General features: G+C 38.7%; 1 protein-coding gene across 1 annotated transcript; it reads right to left on the reverse strand.

Annotated features, from left to right (window-relative positions):
* Positions 1-701: 701 nt before the first annotated feature.
* LOC104535773 (E3 ubiquitin-protein ligase MIB1-like) lies at positions 702-22,475 on the reverse strand (the record flags this gene model as incomplete). Its single annotated transcript, XM_010189652.1, has 9 exons — positions 702-809; positions 1,892-2,025; positions 3,111-3,255; positions 3,573-3,756; positions 5,384-5,588; positions 8,265-8,331; positions 15,980-16,084; positions 17,356-17,485; positions 22,277-22,475. Coding segments are annotated over 9 exons (1,277 nt in total), but the record flags the coding sequence as incomplete, so codon positions are not given.
* Positions 22,476-27,075: the final 4,600 nt, after the last annotated feature.

The following is a 27,075-nucleotide window of genomic DNA, read 5'->3' on the forward strand; positions in this document are numbered from 1 at the left end:
ACGTTCTGTGATTCTGTGATTCTGTGAGATCCTTCCTGTGCTTCACGAAATGAGCAAAGGCTGCAATATCAGTGTATTCTGTGTAATTAAGCAAGGAAAAATCAATTAAAAATGCAAATATCACAATATGCTGATAGATAATTTTCTCAGAAACAATAACTAAAAAATCTAAACAAAAGAAAACATTACATTTTGAGTGAGGTTAAAACAAACAAAAAAACCTCCTGAAAAACTGGAAGCAGAGTTGGTAGTTCCTACCCAAAGATACTGTTACTACTTTGTACTCAAACTTGCTTTAGTGAAGACTGGAAACCTTTCTCTGAACTGAACACTGTATAAGAGAAGCATGGCAAGTATCTGAAGTTGCAGATGCACCATCCGACATCTCTTGCATTCTGCTGTTGAAATTAAATAAAGGAAATAAAGAAGGGGCTTCATCCACTACAATCACTTACTAGCTTACACAGCTTTATTATATTAACATTGTATTTCACTTCATTGGAAGTGCTACAGAATTACATATGGACCCTCTGTAATACTGTTAGCAGAAAGCTCATTTGGAAATAATCACAGTAACAAAGGCAGTTTTCCACTGGCTCTGACATGTAAGAAGAAGGCAAGTCAAATAGAATTGTTATTTCTATTTGTAGCAAGGTTTAAAACTTAAGGAGACAAAGTGCATTTTGAAATATTTAGGTTACCTCTGCTTCTACATCCACATTCTGTTTCAGGAGCAACTTCAAAATGTCGACGTGGCCGTTCTGACTAGCAGCTTGCATAGCTGTGTGTCCAGCACATTGTCCATTCACCTGGAAACATATCAATACTTTGAGATAAGCTGCAAGATACACACACACACCCCTATGAGCCACTTTAGCAGTATACATGCAAGTGTATGAGAAAACAAAGCAAGAGCACACATACAAAAGTATCAAATGAACAATTTTTAGACAGCTGTCTATCTAGCACATACAGATGAACTCATAGGTCTTCTCTATTTCATTTCTATAACATTAGCTAGATTGAAGGAAAGAAACAAGAAATGGATTTATTTCAACCATTAAGACCTTAACAATAGTTGGATTAAAAACTTTCATCTTTGGGCTACTGTAAAAGCAAGATTTTGAGAACAAGTCTCAGAATGATACCAGTCCTCTGCTCTACAGCCTATGTAACTTCATTTTCTAATTTATGGCAACAACAGGAGTCAGTCTGAACAAAATACCATGCTTTGTATAATCTACAAAATAAGCTACAAATCAGTCCTCAGAACTGAAGGAGTTTAGTCTCTAACCTGCAAGAATTACTACTGCTGTAGTGAGGAAAAACATCTGATTGCGATTTTAAAACATGGTCCCTGAACCAAGTCCTGCAATTCTTCAGCATTTTCTTCTAGACTTTTCAGTACTTGGTGAATAAATAAGCTGGTAAAAGGAACCTGACAGAGAACAGATCAGATGATCTACCTCGCAAGTTAAAAAATAACAAAACAAAACCCACAACAGCAGCAGCAAAAACATCCCTAAAATATACCCTCCTTCCTTCTATCCCACTCAAAACAAAAGAAGTTGCAGACCCTTCACAAACTGTGACTGCTTGGTCTCTGCCCCAACTCTGGCTGACGGAGCCTGAATGGCATTTTAATTCATCGCAGAAAACAAAACACGAAATCTGTCTGTCACGAAAGGGTGTAAAGCACTATTTTTACACATACACACTCCCCAGACACATTTCATTTTCATAGGGCAACAAATAGGAGGAGAGACACTGGAACCACCTGTCCCACTTCTATGCAGACACACTACTGATTGGCAAGGAGTACCTAGGACAGCTTCACTTCCTTTGGTATTACAGGTTCCCAGAACAGGTCCTCCCAAAACACAACACTCACATCTACATCTGGTCTCTTTAGCAAGTCTTCCACTTTAGCAACATCTCCATTGGCAGCAGCTTTAACCAATTCTTCATTGAGATCTCCAGATTCTTGGGTTTCAAATAATTTCTTCAATAGCTGGGACAATCTCTCTACAATTATTAAACAAAGGACAATTAAGATTACAATTCTCATCTCACAAGAGAAAAATAACAGCTAAATCTGTCATGTTTCTACAGACATGTACACAGTAATACACAAACCACCATAAAATGGCAGCTCCAGATTATTATTCAGTTTTGAGTAAGTGCTGCACCCCAATATCCTTGAATTTACATACTGAATTTATGTATTGATGTAACAGGCTGCTTAGTCTTACAGCTTAACTTAGGGTATATCCTCCTCTCTGTGATTTGAAACACAAAGTCACATTACTCTTCTAGCGAGTTTTATGGCCACTGTGATCTTATCTTTATTGCAGAAAACTCACTGTATCTCTGACTCCCTAAGAAAGTCTAGAAAACCATGTAGAAAGGTTTTTTGGCATTAAAGCAAATATGTGAAGAGGAAAAAACAACTAGCTATGACCAAAAACAGTAAAAACATTCTAATTTAATTAGTTTGTGAAGCAGCCAACAGAACAGAAACCACATTGGATAGTCTTTCTGCCTCATTATTAGATGAATCAGAGTAGGTTCACGAGAACTGAAATGTGATTACACAGACAAAAAAAAACCCCACTATAATTAGTCAAAGGGTATCTGACTAAATTTTAAGACAAATTTTAAGGGAAGAATATTATCCTGAGCAACTGCTTGCAACAGATCCCTCACTTACGCTTGCTATCCTACACCACCTATTAAACAAGCAGTCTGCTTGATACAGCCAGTGACACTCCCTTCGTGCTTTAGTCCCTACTCCGATCTAATGGCCCTTCCAATCATTTAAATGTTCATGTCTTTAGAGCAGACCTCCAAAGACATAGCTGCATTGTGGCCAAACAGAAACCCAAATTCGATTTGGAGTTTTTGCACCTTGTAAGATAACAACCAACCTCTCCATACTAACTGTGAGCTTTTTCTTGTATCTTTCTCAATGGTGTAACATCCACTAGCCAAAACCCAGGTCTGAGTATTATTAACCTTGCATACGAACTATGCACTAGTACTTTTTAGCAATTCTTTAATTAACACAAATACTTGCCATACATACATTACCGGCTATTCTTCAGACTTACCGCCAGATGCATTACTTATAGCAGATCCTGCTGATGCCACCTTTGAGACAGCTGCTGGATTATACGTCCAAGATGTCCCACAAACTTCTACCTTTAAGTCACTGTCTGAATAGATCTGCTGGACCCGACCGACTTTACCTAAAGTCTGCATTAAAGAAAACATGAAAAGCAAGTAATATTAAAACCAAAATATCTAGAAATCTGAATGTTTTATAATAAGTCACAAATTTTTGAAGTCTGTTGTTTAGAAGTACAATCACTAATGCCTTTAGCTAAGGTTCATCAGACTAAGCAGATTACTACACCTAAGCAAGCATTACACTGTATTTGATGAAATATACTTTCGCTAACTGTGAAGAAAATAACTTCGACTGCCACAACCTCCAGGTATTATTATCAATCATGAACAGAAATATTATACAAGTTTCATGATTCTGTGAATCCAAACATGCAACTACTTACTGGAAGCATTGCTTCAGCCCACTCTCCATGACCTCTCTGAAGAAGCTTGATTCGCTCCAAGTCATAACATACTTGAACAAGGTCACCCACTTGAAATTGAGAGGTACCTCCTTCCGCACCTTGAGCGGCATCTCCGCTTCGGACAACATTGGCTTTGGTGAGAACAGCTGGATTAAATGTCCACCTAGACAATGAATCATTTAAAGGAGATTTTAAACATGAAAAATGAAATAAAAGTTTAAAAATTATCTGTTGGAAAAGATTCTGCTTGTATGGTGTCATGGTTTAACCAGCAAAACCAGGACATACACTTAAAAACTTTCTGCAATTGCATACTATGGTGTATTTGCTGTTAGCCATTTTTGGTCCATAAACTTGTCTGTGTCTCATTAGTTGAATATTTCCTGGGTAATCTTCAGAAATGTGCATTTGCAAAAGCAATGAAGAAATATCCTGCCTAAGGAGAAGCAAGCTGACAGCAATATAATGTATGTATATACAGTCCATTTTTTCTGCCAGGGAGTGAAGCAGACAACTGAGGCTGAAAAGGCAAAGATCCAAGCTGTTTCACAAAGGATTGGACTGTCAAGGAACAACACGAGAACACCACAGAATTTTGCCCCCTCCCCATAGATCAAAAGCTGCCACATTCAGTTATAAAAACACTCTTCAATTAAAAGGATGTCTGAGATACACCTCAATTTTTAAACAAACTATCTTAATTTGTGCTATAAATTTTACTGATTTAGAAGCATTTAACTGTTTTTATGCTGAGTTATTTTCTAATATATAATATGGTGATCTCTCCTTTATGTCTCATTTGGTCTGTGGCTGACTTTCATTCAACTATCTGGTCTAGTTGAAAAGCATCAGATAATCTCTATAAAGAGCAAAGTCAGGGAGGAAACCACAAGACAGAGCAGCTCTTCTCACTGGCTCTGCAACCATGACTATCAGAGGGAAAGCCATTTGCCTCTCTTCAACTTGTGTTAGCTGGGAAAACAGCTTCGTTTTGTATTACTTTGCGATATTAACAAACAGGATCTTGAGGGAAAGCCTGATTGAATAATGCACTGTTAATCCTTTCTGGACAAACTGAACAAATAGGTCTCCAGATACAACTGAAATGATACTCCATTCACAGCTGCTTTTCAAAAGATAAGCCCAATACTTAAGAGCAAGACAACACAATTATGTGGACATTTCAGCTCAGATCCAGCTAGAGAGCTGAGTTTGAATCCTGTTAGCATGGATGCAACTCATCAAACCTCAAACCTAAACTGCTTGCAGGGAGTGGTGTTGGCAACAGCTTCCTCAACACTTCCCATTCTCAGTCCATATTTACATAAACTAACATTCCTCTGAATAATAAAATGCTAGATATAGATCATGCCAAGGTCACTCTATATCAGGCAAGATCCCCAATGTAAAAAGTTTGTCACCTGTCCTCTTAACCCATTTTCCTGAAAACCTGCAACGTGTTGCTATTAACGTTCCTCTTGAAACCATGGGATACTTTGTAATTAACAAAGAAATTGCTGCTTAAAACAAGATAGTCCAAAATGTCATTCATTATTTTGGACTCAAATTCTCACCAAGTGAGAGGCAACAAACTTTATTTTCCCACTAAAGGATCTTTAAATGGAAGTCCTCATTACACATTATAGAAGGAATAGAAAAATTCTCAAGGAAATCGTAAGAGACACAAAAGAAAAACAGAAAGTTGGCAACAAGTACTAGCAACAAGTGATCACAAGTGCTGAAGGTAAAGGAAGTTTGTGAGAATCAGTGATGCAGGCTATAAAACAAACCTGTTGCCACTTGGATACTGTACTACAATGTCATGATCCTCATCAATGCCACACACTGTTCCAGTTGTTGTTAAAGTTTCAAACATGCCATCGGTCCATCCTCCATGACCATGCTGCAAAGACTGTACAATTTCCAAGTCAAGGTCTATGTTTACAAGGTCACCTATTTGCAGCCCACCAGGGTTTCTGTTACCATTTTGCTCACCTGAAATGGAATAAGAAGAAATTATTTACATGACTGCCGTAATTTTCCCCACAATTTAAAGAACAGAAGCTATTTCTGAGACTTGATGTCTCTACCACAGTGGTGGCCAATACCTAACGGGGAGTGAACAGGTAAAAAAGAACTCTGAACTCTGGCTATGGCTACGTTTCTTCTTGAGCTTTCAAGGCAAATAGCAATGACACCGGTAAATGCTAAATACTTGTGACAGGCTCCCCTATGGGCTCTAACTGGGATTGTTATCATTGCTGTCATATAGTCTTTGACACCTAGATACATAAAAGCTCTAATAATTTTTGTGAGTCATACACAAAGCGACACCTATCCACTCAGAGGCTGAAAGATAAGCAGAAGGCCCACAGAAAATGGTTTTGAATTGGGTCAGTCTTTGAACGTGGAGAAAGCACTGGCAAAAGAATACCTCCAAAATGACCAGTGACGAAAAATCTTTAACCCTGTAAGTGAGGAGATGACTACAAACAAAAAAACACCCTACAAATTCAAAATTAAAACGATCTCCCTGGACAGTGCCTGCTTTCAAAAGATATGTCATAGCAAAAATTCATTAGCATGCATTCACACACATCATGTGGTAACTGATGAGAGGACACACTTGTGGACCTACTCATTGCCAGTACCAGAGGACAGCATCTGGTGCTATCCACAGAACAGAGAAGAGTATGACAACTGCCTAAGTCATGTAGACTGAGTTCAATGGCAATGGCAGTGGCAAAGGACAGGGTAAGCAATGTTCCTTTAGTAATATTGCTGTCACTAAGGGGGTAAGGCAAGGGGAGTGTTTGGTTTTCCTCTTCCAAGCAGGAGGTAATAATGGAGAAAGGGTCCTTGCACTGTAACAACAAGGAAGTACAAACAAATAATCTGATACATAGAGACAAAATCATTATTTGGAGGGAGACTGATTCCAGAGCCTAAAATCCACACCAGACAGCACTAAAAGTCTCCAGAAGACAGAATGGCAAATACAAGAATCTGATAGTACTGAAGAAGACAATGCTGAGAAAGGAAGCATGCCCATCAATAAATGCTCATGTTCAATGGACTTGAACTTCCATGATCACCCAGTGACTTCTTTCTGTTCCAGTCTTAGTTTAAAGGACCTAAAGACAGAATGTTATTTTCAGTCTACACCCTTCACCTTCACAGCAAACTACACATAACATGGAAACAAGCCACTTCTGCAGAGGACAACGTCAAAGATCAACTCTTCAGAAAAGCTTCTAATGTGTAACACACTAGATAGAAAACTTAGACAGCAAATATCCCAGAAATAGCCCTGATGAGACAGGGAATTTTAAGAATGGAAGAGATCTAAACCAGCAAAGAAATACAGAAGCATTAGTTGGAAGGAAGGATCTCTAGAGGTCATCTGGTCTGATAGCCCACACAAAGCTGAACTAACAACCAGCTGAGGTCAGCTGTGGCTTTGCTTATCCGAGTCTTGGAAGCCCCCAGGGAGTGAAGGTTCCACAGCCTCTCCAAGTAACTTTTTCCAGTGCTGCAATATAGAGCTGTAAGTGCAACAGAAAATTTCTTCAATATCTGATCTGAACCTCTCAAGTCACTTGAGGTGGCCTTAAGGCCACTACCATTCGTTTTCATGTCATTTCCCATTACTGAAATTTTGGTGCCATCATGTTCAAACACCCTTCAAGTGGTTGTAGGTGGCTAGCAGGTTACCTCTTAACTTCCTCCTTACCAGACTAAACAAGCCCAGCTCCTCCTCCTTGCAAATCATGTCCTTTCAGTCCCTTAACCACTTTAGCAGACCACCACCAGACCCTCTACAGTTTCCCAAAGTCGGAGGGTGAAGGGAAGAGATGGGCAATGACACAAACAGGACATAGTATTCTAGACACAGTTTCATTACCATTGAGAAGAAGGGTACAATAACTTTTCCTATTCTGTTTCTCACCACTTTAGAAAAGCCAGGATTATCAGCTAAGGTTTTTTATGCATTGAAGTATAATAAGAAACCCGAGAAGAAAAGCAAATTTTCTGCAGTGTCTGGTTTTATTATCAGGTGTTCTGCCAAGGAAACACACATCAATAATTAAGAAATTTGTGCCAAATAATCTATAAACTTTATCTCAACTTGCCTGTAGTTCAAAAACCAAAAGACCTGGCAAATATTTTTTTATAATACACCCTGTACAGGTCTACAGCCCAGCTAAGACACTAGAGGAATAAGTGAGTGCAAAAGCTGATACAGAAAACCTCAACCAAGATTCACAACATATACTAGTATAAGTATAAAACAACAAGTTAAGCTATGTATTCGAATGACTCCTATTTATGGCATGTACATGTTACTTCATTGAACATCTCTGAATATTTTAGACAGTCTTATAAAAATGCACAGCTATGCTTGGCTCTTCAGAAACATAGTGCACGAGACACGTGACTCCATTTATTACTTAAGTCAACACTTAACAGCTCGCTTGCCATCCACATGGCACACTGATACCAAGAACATTTAGAAAAGTGTTACAATTTATTACTAATGCATAGAAACGCTACCATTTACATTTCACTACTAAAGACAGCCCTTTTTGAAGACATTTAAAAAGGAAAGAAAAATCCAGACTAAGTATAACTAACATGCATCAAGATTAAATTTACTTTTCTTCAACTCACCTAACACAGGACAATGGTCCCTGTAGAAAGAGCCTCCTTTTGCATCTTGGACACATTTCAGGTCAGACTATGGAGAGAGATTGAGACAACTTTAGACATCACTGACTGAGTCTCCAAGTTAACATAAGTCAGTGAAACTAGAACTATGTGTACAAAAAACATGCCCCATGAATTTGTCATCAATGCATATAATCTCAAATACTTTCTACCAATCGTGACATTCTCAAGATTTTAATAACCTTTACCAATATAAAAGGCTATAAAGGATGAGACATTTTTGACTCAGAGAAATGTACTAAAATATCACAAAGCTTCTTTGCATTGTTCTATAAAGTTATCTTTCCTTTGAAAAAAATGTACATACACAAGAAAGAAAAGAAAAAAAATACCTCTGCAGGCAGTGTTCAAGGCCACAGCCTTTCCTGTACCAATCATTTAATGCCTGCCAGTGCTGACCCCTCTTCCCAACCTTTTTTGACAGACACATATATAACTCAGAAAAGAAAAGAAAACCTGGCACCCAAATTCTACAAAATGAAGAATTTCCGATTAAGAATACAGAGAACACAAGGATATTATTTAAAACAAAAAAAATTTAAACCCACAGAAAACCTCACTACACTGAACTAAACATGATCTTTTTAAAGAGAAAAGTTCTAAAGCTCATCCTCCAGAAAGACTCTGTTTAATATCATCTGAGAAACAAAGGTTTCAAGTATGATAACTAACTTCCATTCATAAAGCCAGCAGAGTTCCTATAATTCTCCTTTCCTCTATTTTTTACCCTGCGTAATCCTCCAAGCCAAATGGCTACCATCTGCCATTGCTCCTTATGGAACAATTCTCACCAAACAAAGGGCATTTTGTGCACACCACGAGTTGGGAAGAAGATAGGAAACTGTTTGCAGAACATGTCAGAATATTCTATGGGATGGGGGAGGAAACAGAGGACAGGTGGTGGTTATGATATAATCAACCAGAACTAAACAAATACTTCAATTGTTTTTCCCACACCCAAGATTTATCGACAGACTGTGCTCCTGCAAAAGGATTAAATGAACTGTCTCAAGTCTTCCAAATCATCAAGGCACTGATGAACACAATGTTACCCTCAGTTTAACTGCTAAGCAGCCAGAAACGATACAAAATTCAGCCTATATCCTGATCGAAAAAGAATATACTGACATCTCTTCAAAAAGTGACGAAAACAGCCGGATGAAAAGAATGAGATTTAGCCGCTCTTCAAATCCTAGAACAAGAGTTTGTCCAGCCCAGCAGCAGCAGGCCTGTACCAGACTGCTGCCGCCCGGTGGGCAGGTGCCGGATTTAACTCAGCCTAAAACAAAAGGGGCTGTGCTGACCACCCCAGATGGCAAAGTGATTCATTCTCCCACACCAACAGAGATTTAACGTGCCTGGGAGCACTCAGTCTAATCTACTGAATACGAACTCTTCAACCAGCTGTCTGCACAGGAGGCGAGAAGGGGGATACAGTCAAGGGCTGTTTCCACATTCTGTAAAGCATTAAAGATAGAGTGCAAGGAAGGTCTTAAATGGTCCTCCCAGCCAGGCAAAATCTGACTGAAAGATCACTTCCATTACAGCAAGTGTTAACATACAGAGCTGACTGATGGCTAAAAGCTAGCAGAAGAAATAAAACATTCAGTAAAAGGCTAATTACTGTCTTGAAGCAGAAAATTATTAGGAAGCAGGTTAAGATACCTTGAATTTTATAGGGAAAAAAAAAACCAACAACCCAGAAACCTACAAATCTGCACTCTTTTTAACCTGCCTGTACTGTGCCCTGAGCAGTTTATTTCTGGAGTAAAATGATATCCTTGGTTGTAAAACTAAGTTGTATCTTGATCTTGAACCTCAGCTGCACATTTGTCTTCCTTTCACTTACACGGTGAAGCCAATGTTGGATCGCTAAGGAGTACAAGAGTGTGACCTAAGCATCACAGAAAAGCAAGGTAAACATGTTTATTTTATTTACATAAGCCTTCACCAAAAAAATGAGGACTCAAATTGCACAGGAAGATGAAGCACTTGACAGAGATTAAGGCGGTATGAAACTAACTCATATATAATGTACATATAGCAAAGAGTTCCTTCAGCAATTTTGCAAAAAGCACTAATAACAAAAGTAACATCAACATGATAAATGCCTGCAAATGTCTCAAAAAACCGTAACTAAATCCAAAAAAGACCCTGGAGTTTTAAGATAGGAAACTGTACTTAGCTGCACTTAATTACCACAACAGCTGGGCAAGCAACTTCATTCTAATTCTAGCACTCAACTACAGTATTTCTCAGAAAAGGAAAAAAGTTCTTCAGTCCAAGTAGCAGTAAAATATCAGGAGTGGTGTTAAGCTCCAGATCACTCTCCTCCGGGGACTGTGTGGCGACAGACCCCCCTAGTGAGGATGGAGCACAAGCACACACAAAGCCCGGCCACCCCAGGCTGCCAACGCATCCCTGCTGCCAGCTCTGCTGTGCTGTGCTTTGAAGAGCCCCACCAGGGTTTTAATGGGTTGAAACAGCGGATCGTTTGGAGACAAGACATACCCACGCAAAAGGGAATGTACCAAAACAGAAAGGATGTTAAAATGCAAGTTTTAGACTCACCATGACACCACGCACAGAAAAAGTAGTGAGGTTGGGTGTAAATACGTGGTGGAGATGAATGTGCAAAATGAAAACAAAACATAGGCTTTTATAAACTAACTTGATGGAGAAATCATTCAATGAACCCCGACAGGGATTCTTTCAAGGAACAGAAAAACAACCTATAGGTTTTGTGGAATTTGTGTACAGTTAGAGAAGATATGCAAGCCCCAGTTAAGCAGGAAATCATTATAATGAAAACTCAAGGAACAGCATGAGCACAAAACATTTCCCAGCAGGACTTTCAGTTCAGCAGTAACATTTGTCTTCCTTTCACTTATACAGTGAAGTTGTACACACGAGTAGTAGATGATAGTGGTTTTTGCCTACAGCAAGGAACTTTGGTCTTCTAGCATCTACCTTCTGAGCTGCTGAAAAATTCGTTGCATTCCAGCTGTACGTGACTGGATTATATAAAGATTAAGATCTGCTGAGCCAAATGGGAAATACAGAAAACATAACAGTTTCCTTTGACTTACCATCCAATTATACCACTGAAAAAAACAGCAGCAATTTCATCATCATAAAAACTTTAGAGAATTAAAAAAAATGTACATTACAGCAATGTCAGCAGTGTTGGCAGATGGTGTAAAAGTACCATCAACCCTGACCTTGAAAAGGAAAGCAATGCTGAAGGAGCAGCTGCCTATTGGAGTAACTTTGAAGATATCCCAATCAGTGTGGAATGCCATCCATCAAAACCAGGCAGGGGAGTCTTCTGATGATAAGGAAAGTAGGTGGGCAGCTAAGAAAAAGAATGTTTGATCCAGAGATGTACCAAAATAGCATCTAACAGCAGCAGCAAATGGCAAGGGAGAAATTAATATAAATCATACAGATATACCACAGGGATGGTTCCACAGCTGCAGGTGTTTGAGGTAGCAATGAACACAGCCTTTAAAGGTCATTTACTGTCTTTAAAATCACAACAGCTTTTGGCAAGGAAAGAAGCTCTTACAGGGCAAATGGAGAAAGCTCGGTGTGTGCTGCTTTGTCACCTGATGAAGACAACAAGGGACTGGATAAATCTCTACATTTTAGCTAAAGCCTTAAAAGAAATGCTGTATTTTAAATTTAATGAACTCAAACCATGTTCAGTTCCAAGATCCTGAGAAAAGTGAAAGCAATAAAAGGAGAAAGTAGAAGACAGTAGAGAAAGTGACTGAAATTATGATGAGGTGTGAGGTATAACAACAATAACAACAGCTTCTTACAGAAGAAATCTGGCAAATCCTGAGTGAACCATTTCTTAACCTTACTATCTATTCATTATAGGCACTTATAAAAACTTCCCATGTGTAACTTTTCTTTTTAAAGGAGGATAATTTTAAAGTCTTCCTTGTGGGTTAATACTATAAATAACAAAATAGGGAAAAGGACCAGTAAGCACATTTCTGTTTAACAGAAATATGTTCCTAAGCTTGGTTGAGACTACTGGAAAAACATGGAGAAATAAGACTACATAAACAAGAAGAGAAACAAAGTCTGATGACAAATGCAAATAAATGCACAAGGTATACACAAATGTCTCCTTGCTCTCTGGATTCCAGAACAACTTGCCACCTAACTTTGGCTACACTGTGAGTAGTATAATAAAAAACATCTGCTGTATGTGTAAAGGTAGCCAAAATTCATGTTTCTGCGTTTTAAATCAGTTTTAATCAGCACCTAGAGGCAACAGAAGGACACCAAACTAAAAAACCAATGAAAATTCTTGTTGCTCCTTCCTAAATCCCTCACTTTGAACATACTCAGGACAAGATAAAGCACTAGAGAGCTGAAGATCTGACTGTCGTAACTGCACCAGCAAGCATATTTCTATATATTTTATAACACTCACCTGCAACACCCTAGTATGCTAAGATGTTTACTCTGTTTTTATTTTTTGTTTAAAGTGCATTAATTCTTAAAATCCTCTAGAGTAATTTCAAGGATTATCTTTAAGGGTAGCCCAAATAAATGTTGGTTAACAGACACGGGGTACCAATCAGGATAAAAATCTTAAAAGTAACAGCAAAAACACAAGGGCAAGGAATCTTCTCAATTTCCCTTATGCACTCAACTATTCAGAATTCATGGAAAAAACTACACAAACACAGATGGCTTACAGATTACTGTGACAGTGATGGATGATAACTACAATTACTTCTTTCAGAGGCTACAGAGAAGAAAGGAACATCCTCCATGATGAAAAACAAGAGGATGAGGTTAACCACAGCAAAAAAAGGCAAGAGCAAAGAAATTTGGTAGCACAAAACCAATTCCTAAATAACAAAGCTGATTTAGGGTACTCTTGTGGATGGAATTATTTTCTTAAGTTTTATAGAAAATAATTCTATTAATAACTAGTAGAATATAATGCTTATTGAAAAATCAATTGAGGTTATCAGCTTGTCACCCTCAGCTGTGTGACAAGAATAAAAACTAGAAACAAGTTCAAAAAGCTAAATCATAGTCTTTACATTAACTCTCTAATTCCACATAGTGCATAGTTTTATTACAAAAGGCCATATTCAGACATTTGTAAAGCAGGTAATGTGGTTAATAGCTTGGTCTGGCTCTAGAATCTGAATCCATACAGATATGAAATGCAAGCAGTGTCAAAAACCATACAAGCCAGCAGTACTTCTACTACAGACGTAGCAAACGTTATTCAACCTAACAGTGTAATAAAAACAGATTTCTATTTGGGAATTTGTAGCCTGTGGCAGCAGAAACTCCCAGATTTAAATGCCAGGCTTGACAAAGAAAGGCAAGATGCACCTCTCAATCACTTCATCTGTAAACACAGCAAACTTGAATCAAAACTCTAAGGTTCTGACCAGAAATAAATGCAAGTTTTCAGCCAGCACCTGCTGCCACACTAGCCAATGCTTGTCTCTCCCAAGGAAAGGCTGGCAGGGCAGATAGATAAATTTTGAAGATCAGATGCAGCCTGTCAGCCATCAACCAAGCAACCCTGACTTACAATAATAAGCTGTGTTTCTTTAATCAGCTCCATTTGCCTCCGAGTCAAGTGTTACTCATTTGCAAGCAAGGGTCTCTTCCCAGCTGTATTTACATAGGCGCACACATTGAGTATTGTTCATCCCACATTCTTTGGACATTCTTCACTAATTTCCAAGTCTCAAGACAGATTTGCCCCAATTTTGTATGAACTTTCTGACAGTCTATTAGTCAACTTTACATTATGGCATATCAATAGTAGTAAATAATCCTAATGAATTGTACATTTAGCAAGCAATTAATCAGTTACAAAATTTTAGCTTTACATGCAAATGACTATTTGTCACAGATAGCCAAGAATCCACTCTGTCTGAAGTGAAAATTGCAACTGAAAGAAGCACTCAAAGATAAAATTACTGCAGGAATGGATTACAATCAGGTAAGCACTACATATAAATATAAAATAAATACTCAAATTATCCTTTTTATACTCAGGTATGTACATATCTTATTTACATATTATCCTTTACATATAATAAATACATATATATAATTTCATACACATTTTAAGGTTTTTTTTGTTGTTAATTAAATGACTGAGCAAATATTTCTATTTGTATAAATCTTGTGGGAATTTGATTGGATCCTTGTCCAATCACATTTACAGCTGCAGCAGTTATTCAAGTATTCCAGAAATATTTAACCCTTCCTTTGTGCCAACAGTTTGGCATATAGTTGATTTACAAATAATTTACATATTTTTTTTATTCTTAAGGGAATAACTATTTCAGAACAGAATAGAACTTCTCTTAAATATATTTTTAAGGCCAGAAGGAATCTTTAATGATTCTACAGCACTCCTACTACATACTCCACAAATTTTAACATAGCAACTGAAATCACAGCAACAAGAACAGTTGATCTGTATCTCATTCTATCTAAATTTTGTAACTGTGTTCTTTTTCCATGCATCACAATAAAATATAAGGTGGAAGATACCACTCATTGGTTTAATAATATTATACTACGTAATACTACATGTAACTTTCCCTTTTGCCAGTATATAGGGAATTTTCTTTAGAACTGAGGGTGTGGGGGGGGGGACCACGAAGCACATAATTCAATACTGACCTCTATTTTGTCCTTTAGCATCTTCATGCATCACAAAAGCTGACCCACACTAAAGATGTTGACTCTTTTTAAACCTGACACTAAAGTATATATTTGCTGCAAAAGTGGTATTTAGGGGTTTCTTTTAATTATAAAAATAAACTTTATTTCAAGTGAGGGTATAAGGCAAAGTATTTTACTTTCCAAAAAAAGTAAACTGATCTTTGTTTAACATTTTATTACTGATACACATCTGACAAGATGACACCTCAATGTTAACTTAACACGGTTTTTCTCTGCAGTATCAAACAAAAACCATGCAAAGAAAATGCTAATTAAGATGTTATAAGCAGCTGATAATAAAAGTAACCTTTCCCTGACCCACATTAGGATAAGAAAACCCAGCAACAGAAGGCACTTAGGCTACAGCCTGACCCATTTTCTCTCTAAAGCTGTAGAAGTAGTTGCAGAAGCTAGGAAGTGAAAAAGAAAAATTTACTGCTAAAGCAAATTAAAGTTGTAACTTAATTCAACACCTCTCCATTGACCAAAAAAAAAAAAAAAAAAAGCTCTCAAGAGGATTCTGAGTGTTGCCAGTAATTTAAAAACTGTGAATCTTGCAGTAATCACATCAAAATTTTACGTGAACTGAAGAGTTCAGAAGCTAAAGAAATACGGTGTTCAGGAAGTTCATACTAAGCTTCTTCTTCTTTTCTGAATTTTAAAGCTAAGCACAACAGTAGCAGAGTAAGATAATCATGTATGTGATATAAACATTTACTACACTCTGGCAGAAATCAGCCCTTAAGTTATTCCCATGTTTTATCAATCCCCAGATCAGACTTCCTTGCTAATACATATGCATGATCCACACAGCTGTATTCACAATGACCTGACAAAGGACACTACAAAAGCAGGATAATAAAGCATAAGTTATTCTTACTGCCCTTCCCCCACCATGCAGCGTACCCCTTGTGTTCTTTTATACTTACCATGCCCTCAAAGCCGACTCTGTAAAGGTTTTTAGCACCATTGTCCCAAAGAACATATGCTGCGCTATGCGGACTAGACGCGCTCCAATCTTGGATTTCAGTTACCTATTCAGTTTTGGAAATAAGAAAGTTGTTGCCAGAACAAAGACTTAGAAGCACAATTTGAACTTAAAAGCTTACTTATCTCTTCAAAGTAATTCAGGATACAGTAGTTTTACTGAATTCAATAAAATTTATTCTGAAGCTGTTTTCTGTTCGATACAAGTGTTCCCTAGGTGTCTTAGTAAGGTGGCAGCCTGAATATATAACTTGTAGGCCTGTTTTTATCTTGTGTATTTGGTAGGTAATATAACTACCAAAGTAGAGAACAAAATCTGAATTGTGAAAATTCATTCTATGATGCTTTGACATGTTCTTACTAGAAGCAGCATTTAATTAAGAAAAAAAAAACAGGATGAAAACTATTCTAATTGCTTCAATTGATCTGGTTTAACCTGCATTGGTTGGCAGTGCACTGTGTTAGGAGACGAAGTTTTATTTCCAGAGTCAACCTGTTTAACTACAGTACAAAAGAAGGAGGGCAAAAAGGACCTTCCCTGACATTTCTGAAATCTTAAGTTCATGCATCAAATTCTGAAAACACTTCAATTATTTAAAAAAAAAAAATCAATTTCCAGAATTTGCCTTCATTCTTACTTGCATGTATTTAAAAGCTGCTTCTGCTATCTACCACCTGCTTTTCCTCATTAAAAACATTTATATGCATTTATACATATTTTCAGCTTGCAGAAAATCCCACTAATTCAAGTTCAGTACATAACACAGACAATCCAGGAGAAAACTCTTACTTTGCAAAGTTTCAGATTTCAAGATAACTTGCCAAATTCACAGCAAGGGGTAATTAATCAAGATGAAAAAAGCTGCATCTGAATATCCCTTGCTTGAAGAGATTTAAATTCATTTCCTCTTAATAAAATACAAAATTAAATCCCCAAAAGTCCTAAAGTTTCCATAAATGTCTAGGACATAAAATAGGCTAAATATCATATTCAGGAACTTTTCACTTTCTTTTAAAGTGCTGTCTAAGTGTACTGAAAAAAAAAAAAAGGCAGCAAAAACTGCAGGTTAACCAAGATATAAGAGCACCTTATTGTGCTGGTATAGTAAAAATGAAAACTTAAATTTAAAAGAATTGGTCATAGTATACATCCCCTCCGCTTTCTAAATGCTTGAGCATTACAGAATAAGATTAAAAAATATCCAGCAAATTAAAATAGTAACTTTTATTGTATTTTTACTCTACAACTAGAAAGGCCACTGGGGACATTATATGAGCATGCAGAAATGCGTCTTATTTCAACCAGTTTTATTTTTACCTTTCCTCTACGCCCATTGCCACCGTCTTGATCTTCCCATTGCCAGTCAACTCCTCGCACCACCCTGGCACCTGCAAAGATTCCTCTTGCTGTAATTTTCTTTGACTTACGGCGAGACTCCAACAATACCCTGAAGTTATTAAAAGAAGAACCCACAAACGTCAAGATAATAATGAAAATCCAAAACGAATCTTTGGGGATGGAAAGAAGAGCATCTTGAAACACAAATAACCCCATAAAGAGAGATTTCAGAGCATAAATCACATCCATGTAGTTTTCAACTCAAACAGCAGCCCAGTACTCCCCTAAATCTGAATTACTGTTTGTTTATAATTAGTTTTTAATTATAATTTCTTCACCAAACTTCCTACTATCAGCAATAATCTCGTAACCACGTGCATATAGATCTGTACTCATATTACTAAAATCATTAAAGAAACAGTCACATAAACAACACATTTCTGTTTCTTTTAGATGCACCCTAGGTCAATATTACTGTCCCATAATTGCCCTGCCATATTTATTCAGAATTTTGCTATTAAGAGTATACCTCTTTCCCCTCCATGTCTCAGTTTATTTTCTACATACTACTTATACCATATCTTGGCAAATTTAATTCAATGCATCAGTATCCATGTTTTCAGTCATGTTATTTTTCTAACGCAAACCTCTTTTTATCCCCTCTGACTTCAACAGAACTGAAGTAGATGAGCCCAAACAGAACAGTTCATGAGTATTTATCATCTTATATTTATAATCCTTATTAACAGTTCATGAGTATTACCTATTTATAAATAGAAACAAAGGGACAAATATTTTCCTGCCTTTTCAGTCATCTCAAAAACCATCAGTCTGCATGCAATCAGATTCCTTACTGAAGTAATGAATGCCAGGAAAACGTTGCCAGACAAAAGTATTTTTCAGCTGAAATTCTGATTGTTTCCTGATCTCTTCAGCAAGTGTAACACTCTCCTGCTAAACTTTTAACTTCCAGCAGATGGCAGACAAGGAAAAAGTTAAACTGTTCTTATCAATGCAAAGAGCACACGAAAATACTTGCCATTTTTATCTAAGTAAAAAGTATAAAAGAGTGATAGAAAACACCAAGATATGCTGTTTATAGCAGCGTTTTAGAAAGATCTTAGCCACAAAACAGACATAAAACAGCGTACACTTTGGTATGCTGCCCATATGACATCCCACACTCAAGAATAAAATAGGTATCATAGAATCACAGAATATTAGGATTTGGAAGGGACCTAGGGAAAAAAAGATCATTTAGTCCAATCCTGCCAGAGCAGGATCACCTAGACTGGGTCACACAGGAACATGTCCAGGCAGGTTTTGAGTGTCACCAGAGAAGGAGACTCCACACCTCTCCGGGCAGCCTGTTCCAGCGCTCTGTCACCCTTACAGTAAAGAAGCTTTTCCTTAAGTTTAAGTTGAACCTCCTGTGTACCAGTTTGTGACCACTGCCCCTTGTCCTATTGCTGGGCACAACCGAGAAGAGTCTGGTCCCATCCTCCTGACACTCACCCTTCAGATATTTATACGCATTAATGAGATCCCCCCCTCAGCCTTTCCTCAAGGCTAAACAGACCCAGCTCTTTCAGCCTTTCCTCATATGCGAGATGATTCAGTCCTCTCATCATCTTAGTGGTTCTTCACTGGACTCTCTCCAGTACTCGTTGTCCTTCTTGAATTGGGAAGCCTAGAACTGGACATAGTATTCCAGACATGGCCTCACCAGGGCAGAGTGGGAGAGTTTGACCTCATTAATGTTTATAAATATGTAAAGGGCAAGTGGCAGGAGGACGGACCCAGGCTCTTCTCTCTGATGTCCAATGATAGGACAAGGGGCAACGGGAACAAGCTAGAGCATAAGAGGTTCCACGTGAACATAAGGAAAAGCTTTTTTACTGTAAGGATATCAGAGCACTGGAACAGGCTGCCCAGAGAGGTTGTGGAGTCTCCTTCTCTGGAGACATTCAAGACCCGCCTGGATGCCTTCCTGTGTGACCCAGTCTAGGTGATCCTGCTCTGGCAGGGTGGATGGACTGGATGATCTTTCAAGGTTCCTTTCAACGCCTAATATTTTGTGATTCCGTGGGAGAAGAACCTCCCTCAATATGCTGACCACGCTCTTCTTAATGCACCCCAGGATGCCATTGGCCTTCTTGGCTGTGAGTGCACATTGCAGGGTCATGGTCATCCTGCTGTCCACCAGGACTCCCAGGTCCTTTTCCCTTGAGCTGCTCTCCAGCAGATCAGGCCCCATCCTGTACTGATCCATGGGGTTGTTCTTCCCCAGATTCAGTACCCTGCACTTGCCTTTGCTAAGTTACTTCATTAAGTTATTCTTCACTCAACCTTCCAGCCAGTCCAGGTCACGCTGAAAGGCAGCACAACCTTCTGGTGCATCAGCCACTCCTCCCAGCTTTTTATCATCTGCAAATTTGCTTTGTCCCATAGTCCAGGTCACTGATGAATAAATGGAACAGAGCTGGACCCAGTACCAACCCCTGAGGAAAGCTACCACACACAAGCCTCCAAGTAGACTCTGCTCCACTGACCATAACTCTCTGAGTTCTGCCCTTCTGCCAGTTCCCAATCCACCTCACTATTCAATCATCCAATCCTTTCTTTTTAAGTTTGGCTGTGATATCACGGTAGATGGTGTCAAAAGCCATGCTGAAGTCAAGGCAGACCACATCCACTGCCATCCCCTCATCAACCCATCCAGTTATACCATTGTAAAAGGCCATCAGATTGCTCAAGCATGATTTGGTGAATCCATGTTGACTCGTCCTGATAATCCTCATTTCCCTGACATGCTTTTAGATGGTACCAAGAACAAGCTTTTTTGAAGACTGGAGTGACAGTGGCTTTCCTTCAGTCTTCAGGGGCTTTTCAAAGATGATGGAGAGTGGTCTAGAAATGACCTCCACCAGCTCCCTCAGCACTCGTGGATGCATCCCATCGGGCCCCATGGATCTGTAGATGTCCAGTTTACTTAATCATTCTCTAACTCAATCCTCTTCACCCGAGGCAAAGTCTTCCTTTTTCCTGATTTCCTCTGTGGTCTCAAAGGTCTGGGACTCCTGAGGGCTGGCTTTAGCAGTAAAGATGTAGGCAAAGAAGGCATTTAGTAACTCTGCCTTCTCTGTATCCTCCGTCAGCAAGGCACCCACTTCATACAGTAGCAGACCCACACTTCCTCCAGCTTTCCTTTTGCCTCCAGTGTAAAGAAGCCTTTCATGTTATCCTCAACCTCTCCTGACAGATTTAATTCTAAGAAGGCCTTAGCTTTCCTTGATGCATCCCTTATGCTTATGCTTTTCTTCACCCAAACATTCTTAGATGCCTCTTGCCATTTTTCCTATGAGATATTCCTCAAATTCAACAGTACTGCTTTGCCCTTTTCTCCTCTCTCAAACAGTTAACTTTAATCAATTTTTCTCAAATAGGCTTGATCCAATAGAAACACCTCCTTGTCAGATGAAGCTGCCTTCTAGGTAAGAGTTGCAAAACAGAGCTCAACGGGAGTAAACAAAGATAGGGAGAAAGTAGTAAGATGCAGAAGATTTCCTGCAATTCTATACATTGCGTACAATCTATCTTCAAAACTAAAACTTATGCTCTATACACCATAACAGACAACTTAGAACTACAAAGGAAATTTCAGCTAAAAAAAATATAGAAGAATCTGGCAAACATTCTCAAAAGCAAAGAGATTTTTTTTTAAAGAAATAAATAGAAAAACAGATTTGTATCTTGTTACCTATTCTCAATTACACTAAGTCAGCACTTTCTGCTCCTGGATTCAACTTTTAAGTCTTGTTCTGCATTAAACATTTTAACTGAGACACTAAGCTCATGGTATCTGTTTTGTACCTAGAACTGCTGGCATGAATCTTAACGAAACAAAAGTTACTTTTTGATTAAGCCACTGACCCAGGCATTTGAGCAATAGTTGAACATCAAGGCAAACATTTGAGAAAATAAACAGTCCGTACAAGACACGATACAAGAACTCAGTTTGCGTGCTCCAACAACTTCCCTTAACTGTAAGAGCACTGATAAAAGCATATCACTGAATTACAACATATTTGTAAACCTTACTTCTCCAAGAAGAGGAAATAAATATTGTCTTACAGATGTTGCATATAACTGAGTATCCTATCTAACAAAAAAGATTCCAATGATTTAATGAAAAAATATTCTGGAGAGTTATCACAGAGGTGATACCACAGCATGTAGCCTTTACACTGGGCTTTACCGCAGTTCTCCAAGCATGGAGTAGCAGGCAAATATCACTGTTCTCACTTAACCAATAGGTAAATCATGGCACAGAGGGGCTCAGGATTTAGACAACTAATTTCAAGTCAAGAACACAAGAACAGCTATGCAAGAACACACTAAATGCCAATTTTGTGTGGCGTTCTTTACTGGGAGACAGTAACACATGCTTAAGAAAAGAACATGAAAACCAAGGCAAGGGTAGAAAAACCTTTCACAGCAACTTTTCTCTGTTTCCTGTAGTGAGCTTAAGAAGTTGAAGTCAAAGATTTTTGTCTCTAGATCATTCTGTTTGTCATAGCCCACAAGGTTATTTTCCCCTCAATCTGTCTACACTATTTTTGAAACAAATTAAACCTTCACATTCAGAAATTCCTTGACATGTCATTTTGTGATTATACATTGTGTAAAGACTTATCTACTCTATTCTTTCTAAAATGTCCAGCTTCAAAGACCTGTCCTAGCTACCCTTCCCCAGAAAGAGGCAAAGCCAGTAACAGAATCTATGTCTCAAGCCATTATCTTACCTAATTCAAGTTTCAGTATCCAAATCTGCAATTTAAAAGTTAACCACAATTAACTGTTCCTATTTAATTTCATGGGGAAAAAAATTACATTTTACCTTTCACTTCCTGGTGTAGTAATTCTGTAAAACCGATGCCTCAAGTGATGTTTGTCCCCATGGTAGCAAACTGTGCACAAGTCATAATTTGTGCATTCAGCACATTTCCATCGGATGCCAATGATGGGTTGCTGTCGACAAGTATCACACATAGTCCCATCATGCTTGATTCCTGTGGGGAGAAAAAGAAAAAAAAAAACTACTCACTACTTTCCTACATCACTACACAGATTTCTGTTGCTCACCATTGTGGTTTGAAACGATATACTAAAAAGTAAACAATAAAAAAGGCTTCTAGTGATATCAGCTTGTACAACTGAGGGGAAAAGATGATGAGCTTTGCCTCATATCTCCACTTGTCAGTCTGTCCCTGAAACATTCTATCTTTTCTCAGCTCAAAAAGCAGAGAAAGCTGTGTTTGGTTTATCCATCTATATGTACGAGAGAAAGAAAATGAGAAATCCTTTAACTACAAGTTAAAGGGTCAGAAATGCATATATCAAAATACACAGGCAATTTGGAATTTTATCTCTGGATTAAGACTATCAACACATACCACAAAGGCTACTGAGTTCAACTCTGCATGACAGTTTTAAAATCATTAGTTTGACTTCCACATTTTGTACAGTGGAAAATATAAGTACTTATCTCTCTCTTATCATTTTCTCTTAAGGACATAGTTTAGTGGCAGGCCAGGCAGTGCCAGGTTAACAGTTGGACTTGATGATCTTAAACATCTTTTCCAACCTAAACAATTTTATGATCTCTATTTTTTTATATGTAGGAAAAAAATAATCTCTCTTGGAACGATGTCATTAGCTTCATGAAAACCTGTTACCATTTTTTAAGTGTTTTACTGCTTTATATGTTGGTTTGTTTGAAAAGAGTGTGCCAAAGACAGACCAGATGCAACCCACCAGCATGTGCTCTGCCCAGCCTTCCACAAAAACTGAGTTCTCAAGACTACTTACTCCTACAGCTTTGCCAAGCTACAGGACAGTGAAAGTGATCATTCACAGACAGTTTCCATCCATGCATTATGAATACAGTGAAAAAAACATCAAATTCTGCTGCTGTGTGGAAAAAATTGAGCAACAGAAGAGAGAAGCACTGACATTCAGTCTGTAGCACAAGATAAAAATGAGCACTGAAAGGCTGGACTAACACAGCATTTTCCTAGTCACTAACCCTTAAAAAAGCAGACAAAAAACCAGATCACACTCAAATTAGTGAGGAAAATGAACAATTTTTGTCCCCACCAGAAGTGATGCTTTTGGAAATTACTGCCAAATTCACTATAAACCTATTAATCACTTGTGTCCAACAGCTGATTTTTCTTCACTGCGGGTGACTCAACAGTTGGAGAGGCAAAACTGAAGGAAATGCCTTCTTCCCTGATAATTTCACAGAATCATGTAACAGCTGAGGTTTGAAGTGACCCCTGGAAAGTGTCTATTCCGACCAACAGTGCTCAAAGAAGGCAAACTAGAGATGGCTGCCCAGGACCATATTCAGTCAGGTTTAGAGCATCTCTAAGAACGCAGACTCCACAATGCAACCTGTTCAGTGTTCAATCGTTCCTATAGCAAAAACGTTTCTTCTTATGCTGAAGCAGAAATCCCTGTATTTCCACGTGTGCCCACTGCCTCTTGTCCTGTCACTTGACACCGCTGAAAGAAGCCTGGCTTCATTCTCTTTACAACCTCCATCAGGTATTTATATACACTCTTAAGATCCTCCTGAGCCTTCTCTACTCCAGACTAAACATTACCAGATCCCTCAGTCTCTCCTCACACCAGATGCCTTAAAATCCCTTAAAAATACATTAGCAGCCCTTCATCTGACACACTCAGTATGTCTCTCTCACACTGGGGAGCCCAGAACTGGACCCAGTACTCTAGGTATGGCCTCACCAGTAGTGAGTAGAGGGGAAGGATCACGTCCCTCAACACTCCTCCAAACGCAGCCCAGGATAACACTGGCCTTCATTGCCACAAGGTCATGTTGCACGTTCACTTGGTTGTCCACTGATACCCCCAGGTCCTTTCCTGCAAAGCTGCTTTCCAGCCAGTTGTCCACAGCTTGTACTGGTGTAGGGGTTACTCCTCCTCAGGTACAGGACTTGGCCTTTCCCTTTGTTGAATTACATGAGATTCTTGTTGGCCCATTTCTCCAGCCTAGCAAGGTCCCTCTCAATGACAGCAAAATCATATTGAGTATCATTTCTCGTAACCAAGAAGGCTTCTCACTCCATCCTCTTCCAGCCTTGATTATAAATGTATTTAGGAAGATTTCCGGCCTCACTATTAAAAATTTTCCTGATGCATGAATATTAGAATACATATTTAGTTAAGGCTGGAAAAGGCAACACATTTGGAGCACAGACTGCACATAGCACCGCAGAGATCTGAGCAGCTCTTCAGGGCAGTCAAACGTAGCCTTCAGTGACAAAAACAACTCTTAAACTGCTGACACTGTACTAAACAATCACTGTAATTCGTGGAGCACTTCATGACTAAGGCAGCATACATACCTTCACCACAAAGTCTGTGCTGAAATTAAGAAGGTCTGGCACAGACAAGTCTTACAACCTGTAACTTTGCTTGCCAACTCCAAATACCAGACAACACACCTCATATATTATAATTGTTCTTTTTAATGAACCTTCTAGATTTAAAAAGTATTTGCTGCCTGGTAACAACAACTAAAAGTGTTATTTTTCTATAAAACAGGAACTTGGAAATCACCCACACATTTTCTCCATCCACACAATTCTGTCAGTGACTTTGTTCCCAACATGGAAAGTAAACATCAAGGAGAAAGTTGTCTGTCTTGCTATGAACACTGAGACTTTCATGTCTGCTATCAGTTGATTATCTGTAAGACTCAAAAAGACAGCATTAGCTACGACATCATGGTGGCTGCCTCACTGCTATGAATGGTTTTGAGCCATTTTACTACTTTTTTGGTAGCCTTCAAGAGCAGGTACATTAAAAAGACTGAGATAACATGTTACTGTTTTGTTGCCTTGCTTAGTAAGTCTAACTAGTAATGCTGCTTAGGGTTGAGGTGTGGTATTTGGTTTTCGCTTGCTTTTTTTGTTTGTTTTTAAATTGATTGCTAAATAGGTATTTCACACAGAAAGACAAAAGTTACACAGCTTTGTAATTTTTTAACAGTTATTGAACTTCAGGGAAGATGGTTTGCCAAGGATCACATTTATTCAGGATGTAAAAGGACAAAGGAATTGGGTGCTGCAAGATTCTTCAACCTGTCCAAACAGCAGGAAAGAGGGCAAAAGAGAGGTATAATGTGGAAAAACTCAGAGGAGCTTCCTTAAAAATAATCAAGAAAAAAATATACAATGATGTTTGACTCAAAAGTAATTTTACTAACTAGAAGAGTGCATGTCTGCATTTGAAGTCTCCAATCAAGAGAGTCCCATTGCTACCTCACAGATCCCTGAACACCATCCTGATGGACACAGCCTTTCTTCGTCCATTCCCTGACGCATGATTCCATCAGCAACACCCACTGCAGTGCATGCCTCGCCCCACCTGACCACACTGCTCCATTCCTTCCACTACGCCAGCAAAACTTTTTTGCAGAGTTGAGCTGTAAACTGGATCAGAAACATATCTGGCTGAAAACCAGACAGGAGGAAAAACAGTCAGCTGGATTGGTTTCCCAACCCCATTCTTTGTGGTGCTGCATAACACTGCTGGCACAACAGAGCATTGCGGAATATTTAACCACCGCACTAGATTTACATGCGTATGCGTCTGGTGACAGCGAACTAAGAGAAAGTTTTAATTTCACCTGCTAAAAAAATGCCACTACTGGATCACAAAATGTGATACCTAAACTCTCATATTCCTAATACAAACAAAACAAACTGTTTAAATCAATAGTATGTTTTAAAGAAGGTTGAAAAAATAGGTTTTTTTAAAAATTTGGTATTACAGGTAGACGCCCACCTGCTCTCTCACTCACCCCTCCTCAGCAGGATGGCGAGTGAAAGAAAAAATAAAAGCCTTGTAAGTCGAGATAAAAGTGAGATCACTTATCAATTACCATCACAAGCAAAGCAGACTTGACTTGAGTAAAATTAAATTTATTGCAAATTAAAAGAAAAGGATGATGAAAAAGACAAAAACTATAACACCTTCTCCCTATACCCTCCTTCTTCCCAGGCTCAACTTCACTTCTTCATTCTCAACTCCTCTATCTCCCAGCTTCTCCCTAGGGGAGATAGAATCATAGAATTATTTCAGTTGGAAAAGACTCTTACAGTCATCAAATCCAACCACTAACCTAACACTACCAAATCCATCACTAAACCATGGTCACTTAGCACCACATCTATACGCCTCTTCAATACCTGCAGGGATACTGACTCAGCTACTTCCGTGGGCAGTCTGTTCCAGTGCCTGACAACCCTTACAGTGAAGAAATTTTGGTGAAGATAGGGAATGGAGGGTTATGGTCAGTCCATAACAGCTCCTCACGCTTTTCCCCTGTGTCCATATGGGTCCTCTCCATGAGCTGCAGTCCTTCAGGAAAACATCACTCAAGCATGGGCTCTCCACAGGCTGCAGCTTCCTTCAGGGCATGTCCACCTGCTCCAGCACAGGAGCAGTGTGCTCCCATGGGCTGCAGTGTGGATACCTGCTCCACTGTGGCCCTCCATGGGCTGCAAGAGAACAACCTGCATCCCCGTGCTCTCCATCCACTCACCAAAATTCAATACTGAAGACCTGATGTTGGCACTACACACATTTGAGGGGAGGGAAGGACAC

The sequence above is a fragment of the Mesitornis unicolor genome, unplaced genomic scaffold (assembly GCF_000695765.1).
Source record: "Mesitornis unicolor isolate BGI_N332 unplaced genomic scaffold, ASM69576v1 scaffold23398, whole genome shotgun sequence".
NCBI lineage: Eukaryota > Metazoa > Chordata > Aves > Mesitornithiformes > Mesitornithidae > Mesitornis > Mesitornis unicolor.